This window comes from Pelodiscus sinensis, chromosome 4 (genome assembly GCF_052426305.1).
Source record: "Pelodiscus sinensis isolate ZL-2025 chromosome 4, ASM5242630v1, whole genome shotgun sequence".
In the NCBI taxonomy this organism is placed as follows: Eukaryota; Metazoa; Chordata; order Testudines; family Trionychidae; genus Pelodiscus; species Pelodiscus sinensis.
This window is the reverse complement of record NC_143055.1, coordinates 131,232,143-131,243,239: the sequence shown is the minus strand read 5'-3', so window position 1 is coordinate 131,243,239 and position 11,097 is coordinate 131,232,143. Positions and strand designations below refer to the sequence as shown.

At 59.2% G+C, this 11,097-nt stretch overlaps 1 protein-coding gene across 1 annotated transcript; it reads left to right on the top strand.

Moving 5' to 3' along the window:
* The first annotated feature begins 5,682 nt into the window (after nucleotides 1-5,682).
* On the top strand, nucleotides 5,683-11,097 carry CLDN23 (claudin 23). Its single transcript, XM_025185781.3, has one exon. The coding sequence runs from the start codon at nucleotides 6,215-6,217 to the stop codon at nucleotides 6,950-6,952; it is 738 nt and encodes a 245-aa protein (XP_025041566.3). The 5' UTR covers nucleotides 5,683-6,214; the 3' UTR covers nucleotides 6,953-11,097.

Sequence of the window (11,097 nt, the reverse complement as noted above, 5' to 3'; positions counted from 1 at the left end):
TTCTAATTCATCCTGGAAGAAATGGTCAAATGTTATGCGGTAACTTGCTCTTTTGTCACTAACATGAATGAGCTGATGCTGAGCAAAGATGAATATTTAAAAGTTTGTCAAGGGGAAGAGGAGTATTAGGGTACATCTAAACTACATGGCTCCATCGACGGAGCCATGTAGATTTGTTTGTTCGGCAAAGGGAAATAAAGCCGCGATTTAAATAATCGCGGCTTCATTTAAATTTAAATGGCTGCCGCGCTGAGCCGACAAACAGCTGATCAGCTGTTTGTCGGCTCAGTGCGCTAGTCTGGACGCTCCCCTGCCGACATGAAAGCCCTTTATCCACCTCCCCGGTAAACCTCATCCTACGAGGCATAACGGGGAGGTCGATAAAGGGCTTTCAGGTCAGCGCGGGAACGTCCAGACTAGCGCGCTGAGCCAACAAACCAGCTGACAAACCTGGCTGGAGAGAAGCAAGAAGCGTCCTGGTACCTGAGGGGGGAAGGAGTGTCAGGTTCCCCCCCCATGATGCCTTTGGGCCTAGCATTTTTTAAATCCCCCCCAATTGTGTTCTTGCCCCTCCAGGCCCTGGCCGGCTCCTGCTGCAGGGCGTGGTGGAGCCCCCATTGAGGTCAGTGGGAGCAGGGCGGAGCCCGTCTCTTCAGAGCCCTGCGCGGATACAAAACCCCCCAGCCTGGGAGGGGGTGGGGACAGACAGGGAGCACCGAATCTGCTAGAAATCTTGCAGCCCCTCTGGCGGTTTCTCTCCTTGGGGCAGAGCTGCTCCCTGGCCACGGCCGGGGAGGCTAAGAAAGATCCCACAGCGTCACTCGTGCGCCCTCCCACGGTGCCGCCGAGGAAACCAACGACGCTGCACTTGGCCTGGATCCAGAATCTACATCCCCGATTTCTCCTCCGGCAGGAAATTGACATGCAAGGCCCTGATGGCAGAGGGCCACAGCCGCGCCCCTGGAACTCACCAGCTGATCAGATGCATTAATTAGGCTGTTTTCTGGAGTGGGGCTAGTGCCTGTGGCCCACAGGTGAATATTTACAGCCCTGTGCTAACAGCAAGCTCCTGCCTTGCCCTCTGGCCAGATGGCAGCGCATTCACTCCTCTGCTGACCCCACCCTTCCTCAGCCATTTGCTCCGCGTCTCGTCTAATGTCGCTGAAGCCCGTGAAAGGACGGCACCGATCGCGGGGTCAGCAGGGGCCCGATAGCCTTGTGAGTCTGCATCTCCACCTGCCCTGCGGGGTCGTTTGGACTCCTGGGTCTCTGCCCCGTGTCTTCTAGGAGCTCGACATTCACGCACACTGCCCCGCAGGGTGAATCCGCGCCCTTCCCGTAACCTCTGCTGCAAGCCGCTCCCTGCGATCACACTGCACGCGCGGCCAGCGCCGGGCAGGGCACCGGTTACTTCCCGTGCGTGCCCCAAGGCGGCTTTTCGCTTTGCAGCGACACCTCAGAGCGTGCAGGGTTGTGCAGCGTTTCCTCCGGCAACGCCCTGACCGGTAACCGTGCAGGCTCCACGCTTGCTCAGCCCTCGTCCCTGCCGGCAAGGCATCGGCAAGGGGTTCTGCTTCTGGCTCATGGCCCCCCTGGTGAGATGTGCTGGGTGCCCATCGCGCCAAGGCCAGGCCAGGAGGGGCCCGGCTGCTCGCAGGGGCAGGCCCCGACGCTGGCGTCACCTTGCTGGGGTGGTCCGCCCAGCGCGAACCTCGTGAGGTTGGAGACGCAGCGGAGATTCAGGGCTGTGTTTGCTGGCTGACTTCTGGGGGGTTATTCTGGCTTTCAGCTGGTGGGGCTGAGAGAAGGAGCTGGTCCATCCGGCCAGCCCTGAAGAGTTTACAGCCCTCAGCCGGGAAGGGTTTCAGCCGTGGCTGCCGTTAACCAAGAGCGTAGGCGGAAGGGGCCTTGGCCTGCCCCAGTGGGAAAGATAGCATTCCTGAGATAAGGGCCTCGCTTGCAGCCCCCATCCAATGACAGCGCTGCAAGCCGCACACCCCTGGCCAGAGCGTGGCTCCTGCCTCTCCAGAGTCGGTGGCTCCCTGTTGGAAAACGGGGCGGGGCCCTGGGTTTCTGCACTGAGCAGGGCGGCTTGCTGCCAAGTCCAGCTCCAGTGAGCAAAGCCAGCATGAGGTCTGGGGGGCAATCAGGCCTTTGGGGCACCCACCCACCACAACCCAGCTGTCCTGGGCCCCTTTGAATTGCTGCCAAAGTCCTATGTAGTTCTGAGGGCTGGTATGCAGCCAGCTCTGGGGTGGAGCGCTGCAAGTAGGTGGCACATCACACTGCACAGGAGAGGTCAGTGTTTATGTAGCCTGGGCCATCAGCACCCCCTGCTCAGTGGCCTAGAGACCCCATCACCATCTGGACAGCCCTAGGAACTGACTGCCCTAAGCCCCGCCCCTTTACCAGCTGTTCCGGGGAGCCCCCGTGTGTAGGCAGAGTGGCCAGCGCAGATCACACCTGATTGCCTTAACCCCCTTGGGGTATGTAGCAGTAGCAGCAGCGGCTGCCAGGAGCTCCGGGTCCCTTTGAATCTCAGGGCAATTGCCCCCTCTATTCCCTCCTCCCCAGTCAGCAGGCCTGCCCCCGTATCAAAAAAGATCCATTACAAGTGGAACAGGTACAGAGAACGGCAACAAAAGAGCTGAGGGGCATGGGAGAGATTTAAAAGCCTGGGACTGTTCGGCTTGGAAAAGAGAGACCTAACGGGAGCAATGACAGAGGTCTATAAAATCATGGCAGGGTAGAGAAAGTGAGGGCCATTTACCCCTTCCCATAACACACGAACCGGGGCTCAGCCAATGCAATCAACAGGCAGCAGGTTTGACACAAACAAAAGGCAGTACGTCTTCACACAACACACAGTCAACCTGTGGAACTCCTTGCCAGGGGATGTTGTGAAAGTCAAAAGTAGAGCTGGGTTCAGAAAAGGATTAGATACATTCATGGATGGTGGGGCCCATCAATGTCTATTAGCCAGGATGGCCCCGGACAGAACACCAAGCTCCAGCTGTCCCTAAAACTCCAACGGCCAGAAGGTGGGGCTGGAAAATAGGGGATGGACCATGTGATCATTTCCCCGTTCTGGTCAACTCCTTTGAAACAGCTGGCGCTGGCCAGTCAGAGGAGAGGACACTAGACGAGCTGGACCATTGGTCTGACGCAGCATGTTCCTAGGGCAGGCAGAAGAAAGGCACCTGCTCATTGGCGGAGCCTCACCAAGCACCTTTCTCTCTATTGACTTTGCTGATCCCTGCTGTGTTTGTTTTGCACCTGAGATTCTCTGAAGTGCGGGAAGAGCCCGACCCCTGCACTTGAGTGGGTGCCAAGTGGCCTTTGGATGCTACTTTCCTCTCGATTGCCTGGCACGTGAAAGGGCCACGGGCAGCGAGAACCAGCCCCCCCGCTGTGCCGAGCCGGGATCTCGGGGTGCTGGGGAAGGTCCCAGGGCTCTCAGGGTGCAAGGATGGGCTAATTGGGAAGCACGCTGGGACTTGCCTCAAACCCATTGGTTTCCAGCGGCCGCGCCTTCCGCGCAAGCAGCCGTGAGCACTGGGCCCGATGCTGGTTGGATTTGGAGAAAGGGGCTTCCCAGCCCAAGCTGGCAGAGCAGGGAGAAAGCCAGCGGGGAGTGGGACTACAGGAGCTGGAAATCAGGGAGGGACAGCGTTCGGGGGAAGCCTGGAAGGGCTTTACACGTCTCCCCACAACAGGGAGGTAGCTCTGTTCTCCAGGCCGCTGACCAGCAGAGCAGGGGGGTGCACTGATAGCCCAGGCTCCATAAACACTGACCCCTCCTGTGCAGTGTGATGTGCCACCTGGTTGCAGCGCTCCACCCCAGAGCTGGCTGAATACCAGCCCTACTGAATGCATGTAACAGGCTATAAGATCTCGAGACTGAATGACACCTGGGGGTGGGAGGGGGCGAACTGCTGTGAGGTAGAAGAGATTTATTTTGTAGTTGATGAGAAGGGAATTGACGGGGTCAGACCCATGTCTGTAATTTTTTTAAAAGGAAGTGAAATGCTTACGGCTAGGGCGCGCGCCCATCGCGGGTGGTGATGTAATAACGGAGTACCGTAGGAGGAAGTCATTGGAATTCTACCCAGCAAGACGCAATATTCAGCTTCCTGTTTCTAGGCAGCCCGGGGACGGGATCTGTCCCCTCCAGTGTACAGGTCTGTGGCTGGAGTTTTTGCTAAATCTGTGAGAACACAGCTGCCACCTGGGGCTGAAATGCCTCCTTCCCATGCCCTAGGAATCTCCCCCGTAACTCACCAGCACCAGAATGCTTGTTCCTTGGGGGCAGGGAGGTTTGGGTCTGCTGCCTGTGCACTGAAACACACCCCAGCGCTGCGTGAGGATGTTTTCTTCCTGTTTGCTAAACATTTCAGAGCCAGCTCACAGGAGGATCCAGTTAAACCCCGACCCTCCCGCTCCCAGCTGGGCAGAGTTTAGGACTAATGTGGCTTCACTGCTCAAACCACACTTGGGTGCCTGAGGGCAGTGGTTCTCCACCTGCCCAGACGACTGGGCCCTGGATTTGCCTGGTGAACCCCCTCTTCTTGAAAAGGACTTGCTTACAAAAGCAGACATCGAACTCCAGAAGGGACCCAGCGCCAGTTACTGAAAGGTGCCTGCCTGTCTCATTCCCCCCGTTGAATTAGCCACGAAAGCATCTGGCGTGTAAATGCCGTGCAGTCGTGTGAGCGGGCGGGACACAGAGCAGTAGAGACAAGTCGTGTCTGTGGGAAAGTTTAGGTTGTTCTGACTTTGTCAGGGCTTTTTACGTAGCTTCTTGTAAAACTAGGCAACTCTAGATGAGCTGAGGAAACCCCCAGAACGGGGGCGGGCAAAATACGGCCTGCATCCGGCCCGCCAAACGGTTTCCTCCGGCCCACCAGGACCCTACGGTTTGGGGCTGGAGGAAAACGGCCTGCGGCCCATGGGGGTAGTCAGGCTGTCTGCCTGCCTCCAGCAGCCCCCGGTCACGCCTTCCCGCAAGGGCCAGCTGCCGCTAGCCAGCAGAGACGTGCTCCTGGGTGGGGGGCAGCAACATCATCCTCACAGCTCCCATTGGTCACCGGCACCTCCTGCACCCCCGGCCTAGGTCAGACCCTTCTCCTGCACCCCTGGCCTAGGTCAGACCCTTCTCCTGCACCCCCGGCCCAGGTCAGAACCCCTCCTGTGTACAAACTCCCCCCCACAGCCCTGCATCCTCCCCACCCTACCCCTGGCCCAGGTCAGAACCCCTCCTGTGTACAAACTCCCCCCCACAGCCCTGCATCCTCCCCACCCTACCCCTGGCCCAGGTCAGACCCTCCTCCTTCACCCCTGGCCCTTCTGCACCCAAACTCCCTCCCGGCCTCCCTGGAGGTCGCTGCCAGGCTGTGTTAGCCCGGAGCTCAGCGCAGGCCCGGTGCACCGGCTCCCATCCGGGTCTGCCAGACAGGCCCCCCGGGACAGGGCGCTTAGCGACGGGAGACAAAAGCCACTTCTTGGAGGCGCTAAGCCCTGGCCAATAGGGAGGCTGCACAGCTGCGGAGTGCATGCCCTAGGCAGGCGCGCTGGGCCGGGGGGGCCTTGGGCTGAGGCCTCCGGTCCCGAATCCGGCCCCCCAGCGCCAGGCAGGCGGGGAGGAAATGTTCCCACGGGGCGGGAAGAAAAGGAGAGAGCCGGGGTGTGGCCCGTCACGCACGGAAGCCTCCGCTCCAGCTGGCTTTGGAAGAGCCCTGTGCCCGGGGGGAGGCAGGTACAGGGGGCGGGGAGGGGTTATATTTCCTGCCCAGGTAGCCCCAGGCTCTGATTTCAGCACGGCTGCATCACGGTCCTTGCTCCGGGGCCGGGCACAGCCCTTTGCTCAGCTCCCTTCAGCCCGGGCCCCCTTCCTGGTTACTGTTTCACCTGCCCGGCCTTTCCCCGCCCATAAATACCACCCAGAACTCGTCTGGCAGCCGGCTGGGTTTCTCTGCACAGGCAGCAGTTTCGGTGGCCTCCGCCAGTTTCCTTCTGCCGGGGACGGAGCAAGGAGGGAGCCGAGCGGCCGATGCCCCCTGCGGCCGGGCTGGCAAACCCAGCAGGTGAGGCTTGGCTGTGTGGGGCAGGAGGGAGGGCCCTGTGCGGGGCAGACCCCCGCCCCTGAGGTGGGACCCGGCTCCTTCCGCCCCTGGGCCTGCCAGCCCCCTCCTCTCCCATCCCACCGGGCGGCAGCATGCGGACGCCGGCGGTGATGATCGTGGGGCTGGTCCTGTGCCCCTGCGGCCTGCTGCTGACCCTCATCAGCACCCTGACTCCCTGCTGGCGGCAGCTGAGCGGCATCACCAACAAGCCCCCGGACCTGGTCTATCAGCAGGGCATCTGGGACCTCTGCCAGGAGAGCCAGAGCAGCCGGCAGCGCCAGTGCGGCCTGGCCGACGACCTCGGCTACTTCTCCCAGCAGCCGGTGCAGGTGGCCAAGGGGCTGATGATCCCCTCGCTGGTGGTGACGGTGCTGGGGCTGGTGGTGGCTGCGCTGGGCGTGCGCTGCTGGCAGGAGGAGCCGCACTACCTGCTGGCGGGCATCTCCGGGACCATCCTCTTTGCCTCTGGGCTGATGAGCCTCATCCCCGTGGCGTGGTACAACCACTACCTCAGCGCCCTGCCTGCCCCCGCGGCCAGCGCCCAGGAGGTGGGTTACAGCCTGGTGCTGGGCTACTTGGGCAGCTGCCTGGAGCTCATCGGGGGCTTCTCCCTGGCGCTCAGCCTCCACCAGAGCTGCAAGGAGTGCAGGAGAACGAAGGCGGCCGCCAAGTACCCCCACAGCAGCCAGCAGGGCCCCGCCGCCGTCCCGTCCCCCGACTTGGTGCCCTACCGCCAGAAGCCGGCTCCCCAGGCCTTCAGCAACCCCATGGACGTGCTGGAGGGAGAAAGAAGCTACCGGCGCCCCCCGCCCTGCGACTCCGACTTGTAGTCCCGCCGCGGCCGGTGCGGCCCCTGCCGCCGTGAGCAGCGAAACGCTAGCGGAGAGCAGCCCCGGCCAGCTGGAGGGCCAGGCTTGTGGCAGCAAGGACCTGTCCCTGCCTCTGGGCAGAAGGCGCCTCCTGCTGCAGCTGGGATGGTGGAGAGTTTGATGCTCCAGCCTGAAACTGCAGCCAAGTGACTTAGGATCCTCCATCTCCTTGCAAGTCCATGGGATTTAGGCTCCTCGTGGCTTACTTTGGGCAAAATGTTCAAGAGTCTCTAGGGCTTTTCAGTGGCAGCCCACCTTGAGGAGTGGGGCCAAGTGACTTAGGAGCCTGACGCCACTTCCCTGGGAGATGCTGGATATGCAGCGCTGGCGGGTACGCACCTGCAGAGTTTGGAACCTAAATATGGCCCCTAATGTTAGCCCCCCGCATACGGCAGCGGGATTTCCGACAGGCCCCTCAGACACGGGAGCTACGATTGCCATCACGTACCCCTCTGCAAGCAGCATTACGGCTGGGCTGCGGCCGATTCCTGTCCTTCCTTCACCGCTTTGCACAGAAGCGGGGGGAACGGGGCTGCTGGATTTGCGGGCTTGGGCGGGGCTCGAGGCGAGAGGTTTGAAGTACCACGTTTTAGGGACTCGGTCCGGGGAGTCGTTTTCCACTCGCCTTCTAGAAGGTTCTGGGGCCTTGTGGAAACCCCTGGCACCAGCCAGGCTTTCGCCGGAGGATGTTTCCCTCGACGCGCCCAGACGCTTGCTTGCCCTCCCCCCTCGGCCAAGGCAGGCTGCTCATCTTCCGGGAAGCTGGGGTCAGGATTTGGGGAGGCTGGGGCTGCCTAGGGCTGGGAACTGGGGCCATACCCCCAGGGTGAGTGTGGGGTGGCCTGCCCTATGCTTGGGAGGGAGGTGGAGGTGGCATAGGGGCTGGGGAGGCAGCGAGCGGGTGGTGGTGGGGAGGGGAGGAAAGGGCCGGTCCCACTGGGGGCTTGCCCACTGCCCCGGAGCCAGTGAGAGATCACACAGGGCAGGGCGCGCCCAGCCCGGCTTGGTTATGGAATTGCTGCACTTGCGTGTGAAGCAGCAACTAAGAAAGGGCCGATTTAACGAGACACCAGAGACGGCTCTGGGCCTGAGCTACACAACGATAACCCGTCGCCGGCCTTTTTACACCTACGGCCCTTTCTGAGCGGAAGGGCAAGCCAGGGCCTCTGTCCCCCCCCCCCCCCGGCCTCACCCTTCCAGGCTGAGACAGGGGTTCAGCAAGGGGTGTGGCTTCTGGGCTGAGAGGTTTGCCGTGGGGGAGGGGGCTCTAGGCTGGGGCTGGGGGCTCAGGCTGCTGCAGGGCAGCATTCAATTGCTGGCAGTGCCACCGGGCAGCGGCTAAGGCAGGCTCCCTGCCTGCTCCGGCCCCATGCTGTTCCCGGAAGGGCCCAGGCTGCTGCGGAGGCCCCTTGGGGGACCACGAGGCTTCCCTGGCTGTAGGTTTTGGAGGAAAAACCCAAACAGGCCCCAGTCTAGTGGCAGGGCAGCACCACAGGGCATCCCCCGGCTCCCTTACCCCTGCCCCTCCCTGGCAGGCAGAGGGGGCCCGTGGGGAAGATCTGGGGCTGGCTTGGGTACCTCTGCGCATGCAGCCTTGGGGCAGGGGGCAGTGGGGGAGCTGCTGAGCCCCCCACCTGCTGAGCTGGGGGAGGGGTGCTGCCCACCTGTGGGTTTTGCTCCAGGCAAAGTGCAGCAGGGAGGAGGAGGAGCCTGGTTCTGGAGCACCACGGTGCTTCTAGCTGCCCGGAGCTGGGGCAGGCAGCCTGGGGCTGGCAGGAACCTGAGCTAAGCCAGTCACACGGAGCAGGGGTCCGAGGCTGGGGCCCCAGCTGAGCATGGTGGCTCCCGGGAGCCTGGGGCCAACGGCTCAGTTAGCACATGGAGCCTGTGGCAAGGCCTGACGTGAGGCTCTCGGACCATCGGCTCAGTCGGTGAGCGCGAGGCTCTGGTGTGACCGCACTAGGCCAGTGGAGTGGGGCCAGCCCCACCCGCACTGGGGGAGGCTACTTGCAGCTAAACCAAGTAGCCTACAGGTAGGGAGCTCAGGCCCCTGCCCCTGCAGTGGGGGCCTGGCTACAGGTTTGGGGGAGGCTGAAGGAAGGTGGCGAGTGCAGGGGGAGCAGGGGAGGGGCAGAGCGAGCTATCGGTGCCCGGGAAAGGGAAGGGAGGCCGGGGTTCTACACAAAGCGCATCCCTCCTGCTGTGCCCCGCGACAGCCTGGGACTTGGCTGTAGCGTCACCGAGCCCGGTAGCCTCCCAGGCCTCAGCCTGTGTTTGGTGCTGCTGCCTCACTGGAGGTTTCTGCCCTTGCACAGGGGGAGGAGGCCGGTCAGGCAGGAGCTCCCTTCTCAGAGCAGGCGGGGCAGGGCAGGGCGCTCTACCCAGAGGACAGCCCTCAGTGCCCCCGTGCTGACCCAGCCTCCTCGTGCGGGGTAGGGGCACAGCTTACCAGCACGTGCCCCCCAGTCAAGCTCTGCTCGGAGCAGCCCCTTCCGGCCAGCCACACCCCCATGTGCCTCCTGCAACTTCCCCTCCCCTGCTCATGAACCCCCCTTGCCTGGCAATGCCCCTCCCCTTGCTACCTCCCCCAGCTCAGCCTCTGCCCAGCACCCCCGCCCCCCCCCCCCAGGCCCACTGCAACCCTGCTGGGACCCTGCCTCCTCTTCTCCCGCTGGATTCCCATCTCCTGTCGGGCTCTCTAAACAATCCCCCTCCTCTCCAGGCCCTGAACCCTCCCCACACCACACACCTGCCCAGGAACCCAGCCCCCTTGTGCTGTGTCCTGACACCCTCAGCCCTGCTTGGGACCCAGGTGAGTCTCCCTCCAGTGTCTGAGGAAGGGGAACACTGCTGTTCCCAATGCCTGTCCCCCCAAGACCCTTCCTGTCTGGGGTAGGAGAGTTTTATTAAAATTGGAACTGTGATCCCTTTAAAGAGGCTTTGTTTTAAATATACTTTTAAAATAAAATTGATAGGGCCTAAATTTATCAGAGCCTATTTAAATAACTAATTAAATAGAACGTGTCAACTTTTAAAGAAATTCTACCAGTTCACTAGTACAAGTTGCCGCGTAAGCATCCAGCCCACGTTTACATCAGCAGTGGCATCTTCTGCTGGTGAAGAGAGAATGTTTTTAGCACTTGGGTTTATTGAGCTAGTTTGATTCAGTGATTAGTTCATTCGCTATTGCAAAACCGAGAGTTGACAAAGCAGAAAAACTTGTTTTCTCTTTTCAGTAAAAAAACTGGTTATGAAAGCGTTCTAGCACCTTGAAGATCATGACTAGAATTGATCTGTTCAATTCACTATGGATATTTCCTTTGTTTAATAAATGAATTTTAGATGAAAAATGTTTGGATAATTTTGTTGTGTTTCACACTTAAGGTAGTTTTATTTCATACAAAAATTAAATGTGGTTTATTTTAAATAGAATTTGTCCAGACAGGAGTAGATGCAGATCATGTTTTAAAGAGTAGCCACCTTTTATTATTTGCTAAGTAGGGTAAAACTTGTCTCAAGTGTTCCTATTACATTTTTATTCTTACACACCATTTTGCAATCAGATTCTTTAAGTTTACATGTAAAGTGCCCAAATTGTGTAACTGTACTGAGTATATTCTCCTGGTTAGTAAATATGCCCAATTTGGTGCTTCTAGAGGTTATATTTATTTCTAAGTCAACATGTTTTAAGGAGTGCTTGGTTATTTCCATATTCAAAAGAGTATTATAATGTTAGTCTGTTATTTTTATGATAGTGCTAGTGCCATAAAGGGAAACTGTTACATGTTATAGTTTCCAGTCCACTTCTATATTTTATTAATTATATCAGCTTACACGACAGGAGGGGGGACTAGACCAGTTGTCTCCAACCTTTACACACCCAAGATCACTTAAGTCTCAGCACAGGTGAAGATCTACTGCCCTGCCCCACCCCTTCCTTGAAGCCGCACCCTCTATTCTCCTGTCCATCACTTGCTATCCCCAGCCCTTATAGACTGTTAAGCAGTTTAAGTTATGCAATATATAAAATTAAAGTCACTTGGTTTTAGTTATGAAATAAATGGTCTGTTTAATTCATGCTATTTAAATGTCAAATGCAGCATTTA

Coding starts and splice junctions, on each gene's coding strand:
- CLDN23 (XM_025185781.3), top strand. CDS start 6,215: ATGCGGACGCCGGCGGTGATGATCGTGGGGCTGGTCCTGTGCCCCTGC.